The following is a 20,792-nucleotide window of genomic DNA, read 5'->3' on the forward strand; positions in this document are numbered from 1 at the left end:
AAGGCTTTACTGAAATCCATATGGACAACATCCACTGCCCTTCCTTCATCAATCATCTTCGTCACTTCCTCAAAAAATTCAATCAAGTTAGTGAGACACGACCTCCCCTTCATAAAACCATGCTGCCTCTCGCTAATACGTTCATTTGTTTCCAAATGGGAGTAAATCCTGTCCCGAAGAATCCTCTCTAATAATTTCCCTACCACTGACGTAAGGCTCATCAGCCTATAATTTCCTGGACTATCCTTGCTACCCTTCTTAAACAAAGGAACATCATTGGCTATTCTCCAGTCCTCTGGGACCTCACCTGTAGCCAATGAGGATACAAAGATTTCTGTCAAGGCCCCTGCAATTTCTTCCCTTGCCTCCCTCAGTATTCTGGGGTAGATCCCATCAGGCCCTGGGGACTTATCTACCTTAATGCTTTGCATTTTATCTTAGACTTCCAGCATTTGTGTTTTTTTCTTTTCTATCTTTACTATATAAATTTAGACACGTCCGTTGACATCAGAAATCAATGCACTTACCCAGAACAATTGCTGCTGTGGGAATCTCACTGCACCGCATCCGATAACTCCAATCATTTACTTTTGAATGAAGTTGAGTGTGGGATTTTTTAATAAATGATAATAAGCTATCAAATATCTTCTCATTTAAATTATCTTGCAAGCTCTGTAATTTAAAAAAAACACAAAATATAATGCCTGAAAATAACAGATTAATCCAAAAAAACCCCAGCTATTGATGTCAAACTGCCCCAGCAAAAGAAAGTGCCTTCAAATTATCCTCAGCACACAGGTGGCTGTAATTTCTGCCAGGATTCTCAATCTTCCACTGCAATTTTGGTGGAAACCCCAGGGAAACGGCATAAGCAGCCATTTGTGTGGGTTCTCAGGGGTTTCTGTTGAAGTTACAGTCGCAAAATTGAGAACTTTGCAGAAAATCTATCCCAGGATATCAGCCTCAGCATATTCTGGCAATTAGGCCTCAGTCTTAAAACAACAGACCAAGTGAAACACAGCCGGACCATTAGCAACAGAATAATGTACCCTGCATAATGCAGCACATTCCTGTCATTGTAAAACACTGTATCTTACCTAAGCAAGGCTACAGATCCCCAAAATACTTAGTAACTCAAGTTTTTTAAAAATTCATTCGCAGGATATGGGCGTCGCTGGTGGACCAGCATTTATTGCCATAACCAAATTACCCTTGGTACAACTGAGTGGCTTGCTGGGCCATTTCAGAGGGCAGTTAAGAATCAATCAATCAATCAATATCAATCACATTGCTGTGGATCAAGAGTCACCTGTCGGCCAGATTGGATAGGGACAGTGGATTTACTTCACTAAAGAACATTAGTGAACCAGATGGGGTTTTAAGACAATCCAATAGTTTCATGGCCACCATTACTGGATACTAGTTTTTAATTCCAGATTTATTTAATTAATCAAACTTAAATTATCTAGCTGCTGTGGTGGGATTTGAACTTATGTCTCTGGAATGCAAGTCCAGCAACATAACCACTATGCTACAATACCCCAATCCTCTCCGTGGATTGCCACCTTGACGTGGTGGAGAGGCTTGTGCGTCCCGGTGATCCCTTGAGCGATGTTGTCGGGAGCTCCTTGCTCCTGGTAGGGCCTCCCATGGCGGCAAGGTCAGGGGAAGGTGTCATATAAAATGCATTCCCCAAAAAGTCCTCAACGGCAGGACATGGAAAGGAAGACTGTGCATCTCACTGGCTGTGAAGGCGGCTGTGGCAATGGAGGATTGGTGACGGGGAGAGCACTGTGAACCTGGGAGTCCCTAGTCAAGAATCTACACACAGGCGACAGATACATGAAGGTCGTTGGACGTGTGTTGGGATTACAGCAGCGAGTGTTTTGACAACAAAGACCTCCACAAATCAACAAAATTCTTAGTGTACGGAGCAGTTGTCGTCACCACACTCCGGTACTGCAGCGAGACCTGGACTGTGCATCAGCGACATCTAAGAGCACGAGAGAAATTCCATCAACTTTGCCTCCGCTGCATCCTCCGGATTCTACGGGAGGACCGTTGAACAAATGCTGGTGTCCTTATTGAAATCAGATCCACAAACATTCAAGCAGAACTCCTGCAAAATTATTTCTGATGGACTGGCCACTGTGTCTGCATGGCTGACAATCTTCTCCCCCTACCAGGTCTTGTTTTCACAACTCTCAAATGGCCAACATTCCAGTGGAGGACAAAGAAAATGCTTCAAAGACACTCTGAAGCTCTCCTTGAAGTGTGGCTGTATCGACCTTAATGAATGGGAAGAGCTTGCTACCAACTGATCAGAATGGCGATACAGGTCCACCAAGCTGCATCATGCTTCGTGTCCCAACGCCTCAATGATGAAGCAGAGATGGAAAGAAAAGGAAGCAAATCCTGCACTCTGGATCCCACTACCTCGCGGGAAAGCCTGCCCCAAGTGCCCAAAGATCTGTGGGTCGAAAATCAACCTGCTCAGTCACGTGAAGACCGATGGCAGAAACTTACAACACTGAGTAGATGTCCTCAAATCGGGGAGACATCGATGGCGACAGTACCCCCAAGTTTTCAATTAATTGTATTTTAAAATAAAAAATGGCACATTCTGATACTTAATCTACTAGTTTTGCGTATATTCAGAGTAAATGCAGTGTTTTTACATTACATGAGTCTTTCAGCATGCAACATTTTTATTTGAAACTTTGGTTGTACTTCACAGGAAGTATGGGCACTACACACAAGATGAAAATTAGTCCATTAAAAAAAATCCATCTGAACTGTGCACCCGTGTCTGTAACAAACCCATTTTACAGGGTCTGCAGCAGTTTGGGTATTTGCGTACTGTAACAAGACAAAGCAAGATTTCATGTTTTGCAGTTACCTCACCAGGCTGCATGCCTCGATCTATTTTAAAAACTGGCTTGTTCAAACAGAAAGAATCTATGCTGCTTAGCGTAAGTAAAGCTTAAGAGTGTTTTCAACATAACAACGCTTCAGTAGATAATATACACACCTCGTGTTGAATGTGGACTGAAGAAGAGCACAGCCGAGATAGTGGCTGTGGAAATATGGCTTCTGCCAGGCATTATTAATCATTAATTCATTCTGAGCTAAAGAGTGAACTGGGTAAAATAAAGAAAGGCGTAAATTTGTGCACAAGAATTAAATTTTCAGCAAAGCTTTGAACCAAAGGTCAAAACTGAATTCTAAGTAAACAAAACTTAAAATGTTGAAGATTTGTTGAAACTCCAGCTTTACCAATTAGGGTGGCACAGTGGCGCAGTGGTTAGCACCGCAGCCTCACAGCTCCAGGGACCTGGGTTCGATTCTGGGTACTGCCTGTGCGGAGTTAGCAAGTTCTCCCTGTGACCGCGTGGGTTTTCGCCGGGTGCTCCGGTTTCCTCCCACAGCCAAAGACTTGCAGGCGATAGGTAAATTGGCCATTGTAAATTGTCCCTAGTGCAGGTAGGTGGTAGGGAATATGGGATTACTGTAGGGTTAGTATAAATGGGTGGTTCTTGTTAGGCTCAGACTCGGTGGGCCGAAGGGCCTGTTTCAGTGCTGTATCTCTAAAAAAAAATATATAGTATTCTATTGACCCGGCATATTACCATTTGGGATGATCAGAGCATGGATCATGCTGCATCCATTTAAACAGACAGAAAGTGGTGGCCTAAGGATCCAACATGGCAGGCAGCATGTGCAATCTCATTCCACACCAGATGTGCAGCAGCCACACAATGATAACAGTTCCTCCACAAGGCTCCACAGCACATGCCTGAAATGTGTTAGGCTCTCTGCAAATGCAGATGGGTTGGGATCGAACGCCTCTTTGAGGCCCCCCTCTGGATTGCTCATGACCGCCTAGATGCTGCTGGCCATTTCTTCAGGTGACTGGCAGCCAACTCAACGGAACTGCTGGAAGATGCCATCAGAAAGGAAAGTTTGAATTTTTTTTTTTTTTTAAAACTTATCTTACTGTGGAGCTAGGAAAATCAGAAGTTCTCCTCCTAGCTCCACATTAAATCCATGTGCCATTGCCAGCTACATCTTGTCCAACCCCCATTGCCCCACCTCAGAACTCTTACTTTACCTCAGCTGGCATTCAAGCTGGTCAATTTTGCTTGTCTTGGGACAAGCAAGCTGCGTCCGACAACAAATGGTGCTTGCAGCTCATCGGTTATAAGCAAATTAGGCACGCCAACCAGTGTGCTGTGATCCTGTCGCCAGTCTCGTTCGGTGTGTAGTATGCGCTACACCAGGATTGCATTCCAATTTGAGCGTGCTCCAATTCCTAGGCCCATATCTTTGCAGAAATTGATTTAAATCTCCAGCCTTTGTAATCGCATTTTATCCATTAAAATTCTTAAAATCACTGTTGCCATGCAGAGCTTTCTCAATCTAAACACGGGCGAGAACAAAGCCATCCTGTTTGGCTCTCACCAGCAACTACACCCTAGTCTCAGATTCCATCTCTCTCCTCTGTTGTTTGTCAAGGCTGAATCCACACTGCCCTGCTTGATCTCAAATGGAAATTCAAACCCAATTCATCCCAAAGAGTGCCCATTTCTATCTTCAAAACATCATTCACCCCACTGCTACTGAAACTCTCCACCGTCTTTAATTCACCAACTTTCCCAGCACGCTCCTTAGCTCCACTTACCATCCAGCTCAAGTAAACTAAACCGTACCAACTAACGTTCATCCATCTCCCCACCAGTACTCATTGGGCTGAATTTTACCTTGGGCAGATGGGAATTCGCCACCTGCTTCTGCCTAGCCTGGGGATCCGTCCCGTATTTTACGGGTCCCCGGGCTTTAATTGGCCCAAGGCAGGACTTCCACCCACTTGAGGGAGGTGGTCCCGCCTCAGTGAGCTGCCGGCCAATCAGCGGGCTGGCAGCTCTTAGTCTCAGCAGCACCACCGGGAGCGGTGGCCACTGCTGGGACTGCAGCCCAGCCAATGCCATGGACCCTGGAGCGTTGAGTGAGTTGGTCATGCCTCACCAGGGGGAATCAGTCCTTCCCTGGTGAGGCTGGAGTGGTAGTTTTGGGGGGGGGGGGTGCGTCTTGGGTCCCATGGGTGGGTTGGGAGGCGGGGACGGCCCTCACTCGGACACCCTGTGCCCGACTGCCATGCCCCCACCCGAGGCAGCTATCGCTGGACGGCCTTTCACGTCCCCAGCACGCCCGCTTGCCACGGGTAGAATACCCATGAAGGTGGGCACTTAAGGGCCTTGATTGGACTCGGGCGGGCGGGCAGTTTCCCCCCCGACGCCTGACTGCCGTAAAGTCAACCGGAGGCGGGAGGAGGGCGGGTAGGCCTGCCGGAGCCTCCCGCTCAATTTTACGCTGTCCCCACATCACCAACTGACCCGCGGTGTAAAATTCAGCCCATTGACTCTGTCTCTCTCACATCGTACTGATTTTAATCTCCACTTCCTCATATACAATTTCCACCTTTCCCTCATTCTATTCTTCCTCTCCAACACTTCTAACTTTGTGACCAAGTTCACATCCCCTATTCTTCTGATTCTGGACTCTGTGCATCACCCTCCGCTCCAGGACTGGCTGCACAGCCTTCAACCATTGAAAGAAAATTTCAGCATATAGGGTTGCAAACAATTTAACCTTAAACATTACTCCAAACCTGCAAGTGCCATTGTTGCAACCACCTTCTCCAACTCTGTGACACTTCCTGCTCAGATTAGCCTTAGAACGTTTTAATACCCAACAATGTGGAAAATTGCCCAGGTATGTCCAGTCCACAAAAAGGTCAGGTCCAATCCAGCCAAATACTGCCCCATCAGTCTACTCTCAATCATCAGCAAAGTGATGGAAGGTACTGTCAACAGTGCCTTCAAGTGGTACTTACTCAGCAACAACCTGCTCACTGATGCTCAGTTTGAGTTCCACCAGGGCCACTTACAGCCCTGGACCAAAAATGGACGAAAGAGCTGAATTCAAGAGGTGAGGCGAGAGTGACTGCCCTTGACATCAAGGAGCCCTATCAAAACTGGAGACAATGGGAATCAGGGGGGAAATTGTCTACTGGTTAGAGTCATAACTAGCACAAAGGAAGATTGCTGTGGTTGTTGGAGGCCAATCATCTCAGTCCTAGGACATCCCTGGAGGAGTTTCTCAGGGTAGTGTCCTAAGCCCAACCATCTTCAGCTGTTTCATCAAATAACCTTTCCTCCAACATATGGTCAGAGATGGGGATATTCGCTGATGATCAGTGTTCAGTACAATTCGCAACTCCTCAGATACTGAAGCAAGATCTGGACAACATTCAGGTTTGGGCTGATAAGTGTGGCATGATAACTTGCCACAAGTGCCAGGCAATGACCATCTCCAACAAGAGAGAATCTAACCATTTCCCCTTGACATTCAACAGCATTGCGATCGCTGAATCCCCCACTATCAACATCCTGGGGGTTACCATTGACCAGAAACTTTACTGGACCATCACATAAATACTGTGGCTACAAAAGCAGGTGAGAGACTGAGAATTCTGCAGTGAGTAACTCACCTCCTGACTCCCCAGAGCCTGTCCACCATCTACAAGGCACAAGTCAGGGTGTGATGGAATACTCTCCACTTGCCTGGATGAGTGCAGCTCCGACAACACAAGAAACGAAACACCATCCAGGACAAAGCAGCCGCTCGATGGGCACCCCATTCACTCCCTTTACCACCAGAACAAAGGGGCAGCAGTGGATAACAACAAAGAACAAAGAACAGTACAGCACAGGAACAGGCCATTCGGCCCTCCAAGCCTGCCTAAACTAAAACCTTCTGCACTTCTGGGGTCCGTATCCCTCTATTTCCATCCTATTCATGTATTTATCAAGATGTCTCTTAAACGTCGCTATCGTACCTGCTTCCACCACCTCCCCCGGCAGCAAGTTCCAGGCACTCACCATCCTCTGTGTAAAGAACTTGCCTTGCACATCCCCTCTAAACTTTGCCCCTCGCACCTTAAACCTATGTCCACTAGTAACTGACTCTTCCACCCTGGGAAAAAGCTTCTGACTATCCACTCTGTCCATGCCGCTCATAACTTTGTAAACCTCTATCATGTCGCCCCTCCACCTCCGTCATTCCAGTGAAAACAATCAGAGTTTATCCAACCTCTCCTCATAGCTAATGCCCTCCAGACCAGGCAGCATCCTGGTAAACCTCTTCTGTATCCTCTCCAAAGCCTCCACGTCCTTCTGGTAGCGTGGCGACCAGAATTGCACGCAATATTCTAAGTGTGGCCTAACTAAAGTTCTGTACAGCTGCAGCATGACTTGCCAATTTTTATACTCTATGCCCCGACCGATGAAGGCAAGCATGCCGTATGCCTTCTTGACTACCTTACCCACCTGCGTTGCCACTTTCAGTGACCTGTGGACCTGTACGCCCAGATCTCTCTGCCTGTCAATACTCCTAAGGGTTCTGCCATTTACTGTATACTTCCCACCTGTATTAGACCTTCCAAAATGCATTACCTCACATTTGTCCAGATTAAACTCCATCTGCCATTTCTCCACCTAAGTCTCCATATCCTGCTGTATCCTCTGACAATCCTCATCTCCACCAACCTTTGTGTCGTCCACAAACTTACTAATCAGACCAGCTACATTTTCCTCCAAATCATTTATATATACTACAAACAGCAAAGGTCCCAGCACTGATCCCTGCGGAACACCACTAGTCACATCCCTCCATTCAGAAAAGCATCCTTCCACTGCTACCCTCTGTCATCTATGACCGAGCCAGTTCTGTATCCATCTTGCCAGCTCACCTCTGATCTCGTGTGACTTCACCTTTTGTACCAGTCTGCCATGAGGGACCTTGTCAAAGGCTTTACTGAAGTCCATATAGATAACATCCACTGCCCTTCCCTCATCAATCATCTTCGTCACTTCCTCAAAAAACTCAATCAAATTAGTGAGACACGACCTCCCCTTCACAAAACCATGCTGCCTCTCGCTAATAAGTTCGTTTGTTTCCAAATGGGAGTAAATCTTGTCCCGAAGAATCCTCTCTAATAATTTCCCTACCACTGACGTAAGGCTCACCGGCCTATAATTTCCTGGATTATCCTTGCTACCCTTCTTAAACAAAGGAACAACATTGGCTATTCTCCAGTCCTCTGGGACCTCACCTGTAGCCAATGAGGATACAAAGACTTCTGTCAAGACCCCAGCAATTTCTTCTCTTGCATCTAGATACAAGATGCATTTCAGCAACTCACCAAGGCTCCTTTGACAGCAGCTCTACCACCTAGAACGACAAGGGCAGCTGTAGCATGGGAACACCGTTACAGACAGGGAGGAAATGATAGGAGTGGTTTCCTTTTTCACCTCTCAACTGACCGCAGACAGAGTTTTTATTAGAATTGTGTTTTAATCCCTTGAATCTTTTCATGGTCAATAAACACAAATGACAGATTTTCCCATCAGGTTTAAAAAAAATAAATGTTTAATAAACAAAACCCGAAAATTTGCAACTTCACACACACACACACACACACACCAGAAAAGTTGACGATTAAAAGATAGCATGCATTTAAGTATGTTTTAAAATAAAATCATTGTGAAACCTTGCTTGTTTACCCGGCAGGAAAATTTGAGCAGTGCAGACCTGTTCTTCCTTTTCTCCTGGTTCACTGGAATCAAGCTTTGGAGAGTTTCAGGTGGACGGATGCTTGGTTGCAGACTTCTTTGGTTAAAACTCAGACAGTCCGATGACAAGGATCCTGTTTCAATCTCCATGGTGGGGAGCCGTCAAAGGTCATCTTTTCGTCTTTGCGTCTTGGCAGTTTTTAAAATGGTATTCAGCAGGGTCTCCTTCTTGGCTGGAATAGATCTCTCTCAGCCTCCTGACTGGCTGGCTTTCCGTCTTCTGCTCTGCTCTGGGTTCCCGCACTGAAAATTCTCTTGTTTATTACAACATTCTTATCAGGCTTGCTTCCTGCCAGGTGACCAAAAAGTTGCTCTCCTCTGGTGTTTTCATACAATGTCTCGAGATGTGTGGCAATTGTTAGACAATGCTGTTTGAATGTTGCTCACCTTACTGAAGTGGTGTTTGGTCACACCTATTATCCAGAGTTTGAGTCTGGAGACTCTAAGTCTGCAAACATCAATGTTAGTCCAATTAGTTGAAAAGGTAGCCATTAACATTGACTGGGTGATTAGCATTTCTCATGCTTTCTTCAAGGCTGGTCTAGACATGGTGGTGGCTTCGCAGTACAGGAGAGGTCTCGTGATCTCTTACTCCATTTTGTCTGGTAGCAAAAGTTTGTCTATTTTTTGGAAGGTTAAGTTTCCAACTCATTTTTTATATAGTTCATAACTGTCCCTTGTGTGTGCGTGACAACACCACCAGCTGCAAGTTCCTCTCCAAGTCACTCACCATCTTGACTTGGAAGTATATTGCTGCTCCTTCACCGTCACTGAGTTAAAATCTTGGAACTCTCTCCTTAACAACACTGAGGGTGTACACCAGGTGGACTGCAGCAGTTCAAGAAGGTGGCTCACCATCACTTTCTCAAGGGCAAAAGGGATCGACAATAAATCATGTTTTGCTAGCAATGCTCAAATCCCATGAACGAACATGAAAAAAGGAGTTATGTAAGCACAGTGTGGGAGTAGACAAAATAGGGAGGATTTTATGTAGGCGACAGGCATCTCAGCCACCAGCTGAAGTGCTGGCGAGAGCCCCACATTGGCTCCTCTGGGGAAGGCCCACCGCATTATGTGCAAATTAGGCACTTAAGTGGACAGCAGCAGAGCTTCCCTGGGATTTAGGACCCTGGCGACAGAAGTCCCACCTGCTGACAGCTACCAGCTAATCAGAGGCCAGCAGCTCTTTTACTGAGCAGCGCCACCACGGAGGCAGTGGCTGCTGCCAGTATTGGACCCATCAGAGGCGAGGGACCCAAACCACAGGTGAGTCAAGGTGAGAGAGGTTGTGGGGTGAGGGTCGCAGGGGAGGGGGATGTAGGGGGCTTGACAGCAAGGACAGGGGTTGACTTTCAGAGGGCACCCCAACCCTTCCTGATGCTGCATTCCTCAATCAGGCACTAAGTGCCTTTGAACGAGGGACCCTCCAACTGGGGAGCTGGCAAGCAACCTGCAAAGGTTTACCTGGCGTGCTCCTTGTATGGCCACAGGCCCACCCACCGCTGGGCTAATTGCGGCAGCGGCGGGATGAGCCTCTTAATTGGGCATTAAATGCCCAGCTAAGGGCCTCAACTGGCGGCGGGATGGGAAAGCCGTCCACAGGCCTTCCTGTCATAAGCTTAATTAGGATGGAGGCAGGGGGACCGCATTACCATCCCGCCCAATTAAATGCTCTCCCCGCCTCCAAACTCGCCGCAGGGGAGAGCATAAAATTCACCCCATGTGTGTAATGTTTCCTGATGTGACACCACAAAATTCCATTCCAATACAATCATTTATAGGAATGGTTGATTGTCGATGTTGCTGCTCATTTCTGATGCCATGACAAAACAGCTGAGGAGTTCTACACAAAATATCAATTGTTTATCACTATTTAAAGTGCAAGGAATAGGCTCGCGGCACCAAAAGGTGCACAGCCTTTATTTAGGATAGTTAGGATTATAAAGCAGCTGTGAAGGAGAGCAAACCCGTTTAATGACTAACAATGCCCTCCCATCTCTCTCTCTTCCTTATACTAAGAGCAAATGGAAACTGCATATCTACAATAAAAACTACTGAAATTATCTGATTAATTTGCACCGAATTAGGTTCCCAGCACAATTAAATTCAGTGATCCTAGGCTACATTTATTTAGACAGAAGAACAGCAATGATCCAGTGAAGTGCAGAATGCTTAAGTGGAAAGAGCAATTTTATGATCATATAAATCAATTAATGACACCTTCTGTTGAATTCAGTCCAGCCTTGATGCATTATTAAAATCTAACCTAGACTCCTATAGAAGAGCTTACCTCGGTTTCCTCTTTCAGCTGTTGCCATAGCGACTCGTAAGTACTAAACCGCAACGTGTCATTCACTGAAACAGCTTTGCCTTTATTAAAGAAGTCAGCTATAATATAGAAAGCAGAGTGTATATTTGGTCAGATTAAACAAGACATGATACATATCTCAACTACTCAATAAGCAACAGTTCTCATCAACCGTCCAACCATTAAAAGCTCCACACAAAGTTTTAGAAATAAATATTTTAAAATACAATACAACCTTTCCTACTTTCTTTATATATTCAGTAAATACCTTCTTTATCCAATATAGGCAAAAGGTCCAATCGTGAGCTGGGCAGATTTTAACAATGTTCAGCTTGACTTCAGATGGTAAGTTTTTGTAAGTTACAACCAAAGTGGATAAATAATTTAACTGCAATTCTAACTAAAACTCAATGTATGTTTTCAGATCATAGAAAACTGTTCTAACTCACATCTGATATAAATAAAATTTGATACATGGGACACTGGACCAGAATGGTATGCCCCCGCCACCCCCCACGCACCCTGGGAGCAGGCGGAGAGGTGGGGAGGAGGGCGTAAAATTGGGTGGGACGTCAGGGTGCCTCACCTGTTGCCTACCCGCTTCCACCAGTATTTTACCAGTGGCATGGAAGTGGCAGGCAGGTGAATCGAGGCTCTTTGGGGTTATTTGACAGCCACTTATAGGCCTCTTCCGGATGCTGATATTTTACCAGCGACGGATGGGCACTTCACCACTGGGGAGGCCTCCCTGTAAAACAGAGCAGCCTCCCTGTGGCCACATTGGGGGTGGGGGGGGGGGTGGGGTGGTGGTCTCTCCTGATTGGGTACCCACCACCCCGCAGCGGCAAGTGCCACCCCTGCTGTAAGATTCCTCCCCCCACCTTATCCTCGCAATCGACCCTCCAACTCCTCACCGGGGCCTGCTTCATTGCCCCCTGGCGATTCCTGACCTGCACTCCAGGCCTCCTTGATGACTGCTGCTCTGGGGACTGCTGCAATCCCAGCAGTGGACACTGCTCCTAGTAGCGCTGTTGGCCCTCTGATTGGCTGGCCGCTCTTGGAGGCAGGACTTCTTGCCTTTGAGGGGTAGAAGGAATGGCCTCAGGGAATTAACTGCCTGAGGACTGTAAAATATGGTCGGGGGTTCCAGGGCGAGTGGAGGCAAGCTCACCTTGACTTTCCAGCCAGAGGGCGGGGCCATCGCCTCCTCATTAAATTCTGGCCATATTTCCTTGAAAACTCTTTGGTATCTGCTGTATCACTTACCTCAGTAGGTGACGCTGTGATAGATATGACCAATGTTAAAGGAGGCACATATTTTATAGGTTGAATATATTACCCATTGATCTGTTTTTTTTAAAATTCCTTGATTAAAATTTTAACTTGAACGTACCAGCCCCTCCTAAAATCTGGATGTGGACTTGACTATTTTTGCCCAGAGCTGCGAGTTGAGTTTAATTGTGCAGCCTTATTGTGCCATGTACTTAGGTAACATTAGGTATTTTTGTCTTCACCTGCTAGCAAGAGGACAAACTTCCAAAACAGAGTTTTTAAATTAAAAATAGTCTGCATGTGGTGAAATTTGAAAAAAAATAAACTATTCCGGTTGCACACCTGTTGTAGCTTTTTTTTGTGCTTTATAAACTTTGAAAAAAAAAGGAAGATTAAACTGAAGGGGACAGAGATACAAGTAAAAGGGCAGACAGAAAAAGTAGAAATTTGAAAGTAAAACAAACCTCAGGATAGGAACAGGGGAGCAAGAAGATAGGAGGGAAATGTGAGGGGGTGACTTTGTGGCATAGAATGGATGAAGGCTTAAGAATGAGGTGACTGGCAGCGAAGCAAGGGGCAGAGGAAAATAGAGGGGCTGGCAGTACCATTCAAAGAAGAGGTGGGGCAGTGACGGGCATACGTGTGATAGGGAGGAGAATGGGTAGTGGGAAGATAAAGGGATGGGGTGTAATGAGGTGATAGGAAGCATGAATGATTGGGGAAGGGGATAGGAGGGCAACCACTGGGGGGGGGGGGGGGGGGCCACATTTTCCCCATAATCCTCACCCCAAATGCAGTCTGCAGTCATTGGCGGCTGCTTTCCTCATCACATGGCATGCCACCTACTACCTCCCACCCAAAAGGAAAGAAGAAAGGGCATGAGAGGAGATTGGAAAGAAACTAGAGAAAGATGCGAGTTGAGGGTGAGGGTAGGAAGTAACTTGAAGTAGGTTTGGCTTGGTGGGCAAGAGAAATAGGGAGGGAAGAACAGAGGCAGTTTAATGTCTCAATCTGAGGATAATCCCGTAGTAGTGAGCAATTTTTTCAAAGGAGAGCAAGGCCTAATTATGCTTGATGTGGTCCAGCCAGACATGGAGATGGATGGCTAAACCAGTTGTGCGCCAGATATTTTCAAGTCTTCAGGCAGATGAGAACACAGATAGGTTAAAACCTGCAGCAAGAGGCAAACTTGAAATTGGAAGACATGTTTAAAGCCTTGTATTTGTGCTAATCTTTTGTCACATTTAACATAGCAGTGTATGTAAAACAAAACAATTACTTCATTGATATAGTGGAGCATTGGGTAATATTATTGGCACATTTTTTTTTGCACATAGTGTAGTTCTTAATTGGCTGCAAGGTGCTTTAGAATGTCCTGTAGTTGTGAAAGGTGTTGTATAAATCCAAGTTCTTTTTTATTTTACTGTTCACATTTACAACGGGCAAAATAAATTGTTCTGAATAAAAAGTAGCTAAGTGCTGATGGTGGGGGGGGGGGGGCAGGAGTGATCATTACAATCAAATAAAATCAATATTTTGTACTTAAAAGACTTTTGACTACTTGCTAAATAAATTAAAAAAATGGAAATATAGACAGTAGCAACTCTTCTTCTTCTTCGGCCTCCTTGTCTCGAGAGACAATGGGTAAGCACCTGGAGGTGGTCAATGGTTTGTGGAGCAGCGCTTGGAGTGGCTATAAAGGCCAATACTAGAGTGACAGACTCTTCCACAGGCGCTGCAGATAAAATTGGTTGTCGGGGCTGTTACACAGTTGGCTCTCCCCTTGCGCTTCTGTCTTTTTTCCTGCCAACTGCTAAGTCTCTGACTCGCCACACTTTAGCCCCGCCTTTATGGCTGCCCGCCAGCTCTGGCGATCAATGGCAGCTGACTCCCACGACTTCTGATCAATGTCACAGTACTTCATGTCGCGTTTGCAGACGTCTTTAAAGTGGAGACATGGACGACCAGTGGGTCTGATACCAGTGGTGAGCTCGCTGTACAATGTGTCCTTGGGGATCCTGCCATCTTCCATGCGGCTCACATGGCCAAGCCATCTCAAGCGCCGCTGGCTCAGTAGGGTGTATAAGCTGGGGATGTTGGCCGCCTCCAGGACTTCTGTGTTGGAGATACAGTCCTGCCACCTGATGCCAAGGATTCTCTGGAGGCAGCGAAGATGGAATGAATTGAGACGTCGCTCTTGGCTGACATATGTTGTCCAGGCCTCGCTGCCGTAGAGCAAGGTACTGAGGACACAGGCTTGATACACTCGGACTTTTGTGTTCCGTGTCAGTGCGCCATTTTCCCACACTCTCTTGGCCAGTCTGGACATAGCAGTGGAAGCCTTTCCCATGCGCTTGTTGATTTCTGCATCGAGAGCCAGGTTACTGGTGATAGTTGAGCCTAGGTAGGTGAACTCTTGAACCACCTAGTACATACAAAACACTTCTGCTAAGATATGGCCTCGTGCACATCATTCCCCCGATGTTAGATTTTCTATCTCTACATTGTCATCTGAGGAAGTATGGGGTAGCAGCCAGGCATGAAAAACCAGGAGAGCTGCCCAGCACCACAGCTCCCAGTACTTACTGTGAACTTGCTTGTGCTCATCCTCAAATTGCCACTTTATTTCATGCTATTGTGGAATGCTAATTTTTTTCAGGGGTGGGGGAGGAATTAAAAATATGGGGAAGAAAACATAAACAAACAGGTGATCGAAAAAATGTGGAATGCCATTAAAAATAGCAGTGCATTTTGTTATAAAATACAGTACTTATTTACCCAATGTTGTACACATGAACTGCAAATAATTCTATCTAACTAAATTAGTGGGTACAAACCTGTGACAGATATCTTTCTCTTTTTGGAGTCTTTTGGCTTGAAAACAAAGCAACCCTGTATGGTAAAAGGAAAGAAAAATCAAACAGTCGGCAGCTACATAGTGTTACAATGCTTAACAGTGTGAAACAGTTCACTAATCTCAGACACTAGTAACAGATGAGGAGATGGTTAGGACTTTGAACAGCTGCCTACATTCATTATAAAAACTAAATACTACAGATACTAGAAATCTGAAATTAAAACAGAAAATGCTAGAAATACTCAGCAGGTCTAGCAGCATCTGTGGAGAGAGAAACAGAGTTAACGGCTGGAGGTTTACGCCACCCCAGCAAGCCAGATGATGGCAGGGGGGTGGGGGGCACGGGTGTTTGGCGTAAAATGGAACGGGAGGCTCCGGGAGGCCTTCCCGCCCCACTCCTGCTCCACTTTACGTGGGCCACGGGGGGGGGGGGGGGGGGGGGGGGGGGGGGAGGGCAGGGGGGAGAAGTGGGGGGCGGGAAATGGGCCCCGGGCCAATCAAGGCCATTAAGTGGCCAATTAAGGGCCTTCGCCCGCCTCCACAAGTATTTTACCTGTGGCAAGCGGGCGTCCGGTAGACGTGAAAGGCCGTCCAGTGATATCTGGCGGTCTTTCAGTGCGCCGGGGGTGGGGGGTGCCTGCCATTCGGGCACAGGGTCCCCGATTGAGGGCCACCCCTGCTTCCTCGACCACCCCCAGGACCCGAGAAGCACCCCCCTTTCCCCCAAATGACCACCCTTACCATCTGCCCGGCGAGGCAAACCAAACTTATCGCGGTCCTGGCTCCAAGTCCTTGGCTGGGATGCAGTCCCAGCATTAATCATGTTCCCGGTGGAGCTGGTGGGACTGAGAGCTGCTGGCCCAATGATTGGCCGGCAGCTCAGTGAGGCGGGACTTCCTCCAGCAGGTGGAAGTCCCACCTCTGAACATTTAAAGCCCAGGGACCTGTAAAATGTGGGTCGGATCCCCTGGCTGGGCGGATGCAGATTTGCCACCAACTTTTACATTGGTGGCCAGCTCTCGTCCGCCCGTCGTAAAATCCAGTCCAATGCTTCAGATCGAAAACCCTTCATTAGACCCTACAGTGTCATCAACCTGAAACGTTAACTTTGTGCCTCCATTAATTAATTTCTTGCGTTGTAACATTCCAGAGGAATTTAATTTAAATAAACTCAATCAAATGGAAGCATCATGGAGCTTTGAGGATACAGAGATGGAGAATATATCTCGTGTCTGCAAGTGGCTTGTAGGGTTTTGCTAATCTAGCTCTGGAACATTCAGGCGTACATATTCACAGAATAATACAGCGCAGAAGAGGCCCTTTGGCCCATCGAGTCTGCACCGATGCATTAAAGACACCTGACCTGTCTACCTAATCCCATTTGCCAGCACTTGGCCCATAGCCTTGAATGTTATGACATGCCAAATGCTCATCCAGGTACTTTTTAAAGGATGTGAGGCAACCCGCCTCTACCACCCTCCCATGCAGGGCACTCCAGACCGTCACCACCCTCTGGGTAAAAAAGTTCCTCTTCAAATCCCCCCCAAACCTCCTGCCCCTCACCCTAACCTTGTGACCCCTCATAACCGACCCTTCAACTAAGGGGAACAGCTGCTCCCTATCCACCAGACCACTATGACAAAAGAATCTTTTCCATTCCAAATTCCACCCCTCCTCCTGAAGCTGCTGACTCACGATGGGATACAGGTCCTCGGGTGCCTTGTCTAGGTGGCTATTCATGTATGGGTCTAGACAGTGCTTGCTGGCATGAAAATCAACAATGGGGAGTCCCTCTTCAGTTGAATCTGATCCTGCCCTCACCTTGCATCTACAAGATGATGGCATGTTTTCAAGTGAGAGCCACTGAACAGCAATCAGCAACAGGAACACTGGCTGAATTTTCCTCTCCAGGGCTTCAAGTGCTATAGCCAATTCATCTGAATCAGCGAAATCAGCACCTATCAGCAATTAAACTCAGTGCTTCCAAGTTTGTATGACTCAGCTACATGCTACCTTCACCAAAAGAAACCAAGAAGTAATAATTTATACAAAGAATGCTCACTGATTTAAATCAAATTAGCATCATGTCCATGGAGACAGACACATTGAAAGATAAGATAATGGAGGGCATTAAATTGGGGCGGCACAGTGACACAGTGGTTAGCACCGCGGCCTCACAGCTCCAGCGACCAGGGTTCAATTCTGGGTACTGTCTGTGTGGAGTTTGCAAGTTCTCCCTGTGACTGCATGGGTTTCCGCCGGGTGCTCCGGTTTCCTCCCACAGCCAAAGACTTGCAGGTTGATAGATAAATTGGCCATTGTAAATTGCCCCTAGTATAGGTAGGTGGTAGGAGAATGGTGGGGACGTAGTAGGGAATATGAGATTAACGTAGGATTAGTATAAATGGGTGGTTGTTGATTGGCATAAACCCAGTGGGCCAAAGGGCCTGTTTCAGTGCTGTATCTCTAAATAAATAAATACTAATACAATCAAAGCAGCAATTTGTTAAGCAGAATGGGTTAAACATACTGGCAAATCTACCCATGTCATTGCTAGTGGAGACAGTGGCTACCCCAACACTGACAACATGGTTCCAAGCTGTACGTAGGGATAGAAAGCTGTTACTAAAGTGAGCAAATAGATGTAGCTTATGTGCTGGACTCGTGCAGTGAAGTAGTCACTTCTGTATACCAATGTGCTTGGGAAAGTGGCAGTGAGAGTGCACATAAGCTGTATCCCTAGCCAAGATGTTCCAACAGAGCTAGGACTCTGTATCTATTCAATACTGTGCAATATTGCCAAGGTATGTTCTATCCTCAGAAAAACAAGATAAATCTAATCTTCTCAAATCGCACACAAACAGCTTCCTCCCAAGCATCGACAAAGTAACAGAAGGAGTAATCAATAATATCAAGCAACACCAACTCACCCATATTTCTCAGCATGACATAGTCCAGGTTCTGCCAGAACCACTTGGCTCCAGACATAATCATAGATTTGATCCAGATGCAACAGCTGAATACTGGAGGGGATGCAAGAACAGCTACCCAAAACATCAAGCCAGCAATCGGCCAAGTATGGCACAAAAAGCCCTTAGCAAAACCATTGTCTGGGGCAGGGTGTGGAGGTTGCGAGTTATACATGATGCAAAGGAACATGGCTGATTGTCAGAGTGCAAGCATTCCTCAGGTAAGTGTCATTGGAACAAGCATCTTCAGCTGCTTTATCAATAACCTGAGCTCCCTTGGTCAGGAGTGGGGTTGTTCAATGGTGATTCCATAGTTCCATTCACAACTCCTCCTTTGGGGTATTCAAACTACAATCTGAGAGCCAAATGTGGTTGACATGCCCTGTCAACTCAGTTCTATGTAAATTTCTTACTTGCTGATTTGTATTGTTTGAATTTCAAAAGGTCATGGTTTCAAGCCCCACTCCAGGATTTGAGTACATCATTTAGGCTGACACTTCTATGGAGTACTGCATTGTTGAAAGTGCTGTTTTTGAGAGGAACTGCTAAATTGAGGCCCCACCTGCTTACCAAGGTAGATGTAAAATACCTCACTATCCTATTTGAACAAGAGAAGGGGAGCCCTGATCAATATTGATACCTCAATTAAAATCAATAAAAATAGGATTCACTGGTCACTTATTTAATCTCTTGTTCGTGGGACCTTGCTTTGTGAACTGCCTCCTGTGTTTGCGAACATAATGACCATGGCTGTCCTTCAAAAGCAATTAATTTGTTGTGAAGCATTTGCGATATCAGGAGAAATTGAAAGATGCTATATAAATTATTTATTTAATGGGCATTGGAGGTGATGCAATAGACTGTTCTTACTGCTGTTGTCTCAAGTGATAAATAATGCAAAATCAGCTGCCTGGGATATAATTAGAATATCCATTTAAATTTTCTGTGCTGTATGAGAGTTCATGGCATGTACCCAAAAGGCTCACAAGAACAAAACATTTGGGCACTTCTTCTTCATACCTTGTCTAATACAACATCAGAACGGTTTGCTACACAAAAATGAGATTGAATACACATTTTTTACATTAGTAACTACATGTTAACTGGCCTCCAATGTAAAACAACTAAAGTTGGAATGCATGTATGGAGTCCCCAATCCATCTACAACTTTACTGCAGTCCCTAATTCCTCTAGTGACAAACCTCAATCTTGGCAATTCCCAGTTCGGAGCTAGCCAATCTCATTTCAGTCACCACTGACACAGGATGCGGTGCTGCAGATCCCTAGTTTTACTGCACAATTACTGATATCCTCAACACTGAACAATCACCTATCATTACTGATATACAAGCTCATCCCATTGTTCAATAATATCAGACAATACTAAGAGTTTGCAACAAGCTAAAGCAAGAGCTTCCAATGAAAGGTCACATTCTGACACGTTAACTCTGTTTCGGTCTACACATGCTGCCAGACCTGCTGTGTATTTCCAGCACTTTCTGTTTTTATTAAAGCAAGAGCCCCTAAATTACGCCCTCCTGCAACTTTCCTCATGTGGATCTCAATATCACCTTCGATACAGAAGAAGTGGCCATTATCTCCGCGTTCTGTCACATTCTCCTTCCGAACACTGCTACAGTCACAAGAATCCCCCGACACACGCGCGTTCCACAGCTCTCCGGCCCGCCTATCAAAGCGACGCTACTTCCCGCCACCAAGCCACAGAGGCTGGGAGGGGCATCGCGATTGGTTGAGTGTGTTCCTGGTCACCGTTCAGAGTTCGGAGGTCAGAAGGCGGTGTCTGCAGCGCGCGTGAGTTTGTGCTTGAGGGCAACTGCAGCTGGGAGCTGTGAGTTTGCAGATCCAAGCAAGTGAATGACACGAGCAGAGAATAAGTCGGGGAATTGAGTGTGGATTCCTGAAATTTATTTCCTAGACAAATGTTATGGCTTGTCTTTTTCGAAGGTCTATAGCAGCGCAGGTATGTAACAGCAGGCAATGTTCTTAAGATGCGTTCGATCATCTAATTCTATATGGCTTCCATATTGTGTGACCTTCAGTTGTTGTGTGCCATGGGTTTGTTGCGTATCATGGGCTAAATACATCAGCTCTGTCGCTTTTCTAATCATAGTTGATGAAAAACATTTCCAAAACAATTTGAAAGTATGTGATAAATAGGAAAAAACTGAGCTTTGTGCCTTGTATATTATAGTAATTGGCATGCCTAAAGACGTTACTTTTAAGCTGTTATGCTTTCTCTTCAATGTAAAATGCTGATTGTTTTTTCAGGTTGGAAATAATGTACTGATAATCAGTAGTATACATTTCAGATTTACAGCATCCACAGTATTTTGCTTTTGCTGTAGTATATAATTTTGATTAAGTTATGCCAGATCAGCTAATTACAATTAGTATGAACAGTGAAATAAGGAAGAATATTTGGCAGCAAATGGTTACATCATGAAATAATTTAGTTTTCTGCATTCTAAAGCGCCAAAGTGTTTTTTAAAGAAATGAAGTTAATAAAGTAAGTTAAATGGACTTTCCACCATCAGTCATTTCACAAACTCTGCCTGGGACATTGTATCTGTGAGTTGATGCTGTTAAGGAATTCTTCATTCCAAGTAACCAAAGCTGTACCCCATAATCTAGGTTGGCACTTCAGTGCAGTATTCCTGGAGTTCTGTGTTATT

General features: G+C 45.7%; 2 protein-coding genes across 9 annotated transcripts in view; one reads left to right on the forward strand and one right to left on the reverse strand.

The window, feature by feature from the left end:
* Window positions 1-20,792, reverse strand: part of orc3 (origin recognition complex, subunit 3) — a 107,045-nt gene that overhangs the window by 68,980 nt on the left and 17,273 nt on the right. For 2 of the 3 annotated variants that reach the window (XM_068026613.1, XM_068026623.1), the window contains exons 2-4: window positions 15,111-15,165; window positions 10,984-11,081; window positions 528-672 (exon numbers count right to left, since the gene is read on the reverse strand). In XM_068026613.1, coding sequence (XP_067882714.1) covers window positions 528-672; window positions 10,984-11,081; window positions 15,111-15,165 — 298 coding nt within the window. Of the gene's footprint in view, window positions 1-527; window positions 673-10,983; window positions 11,082-15,110; window positions 15,166-19,670; window positions 19,777-20,792 lie in introns of those variants that run through there. The other variant, XM_068026616.1, reaches the window with a different exon arrangement.
* The window catches only part of rars2 (arginyl-tRNA synthetase 2, mitochondrial), a 91,076-nt gene continuing 90,177 nt past the window's right edge, over window positions 19,894-20,792 (forward strand). For all 6 annotated transcript variants that reach the window (XR_010972391.1, XR_010972392.1, XR_010972396.1 and 3 more), the window contains exon 1: window positions 19,894-20,080. Coding sequence is in view for 3 of the 6 variants with exons in the window: in XM_068026640.1 (XP_067882741.1) it covers window positions 20,045-20,080 (36 nt within the window). In the remaining 3 variants the exon portion in view is untranslated. The remainder of the gene's footprint in view (window positions 20,081-20,792) is intronic.

The sequence above is a fragment of the Heterodontus francisci genome, chromosome 3, assembly GCF_036365525.1.
Source record: "Heterodontus francisci isolate sHetFra1 chromosome 3, sHetFra1.hap1, whole genome shotgun sequence".
Lineage (NCBI taxonomy): Eukaryota > Metazoa > Chordata > Chondrichthyes > Heterodontiformes > Heterodontidae > Heterodontus > Heterodontus francisci.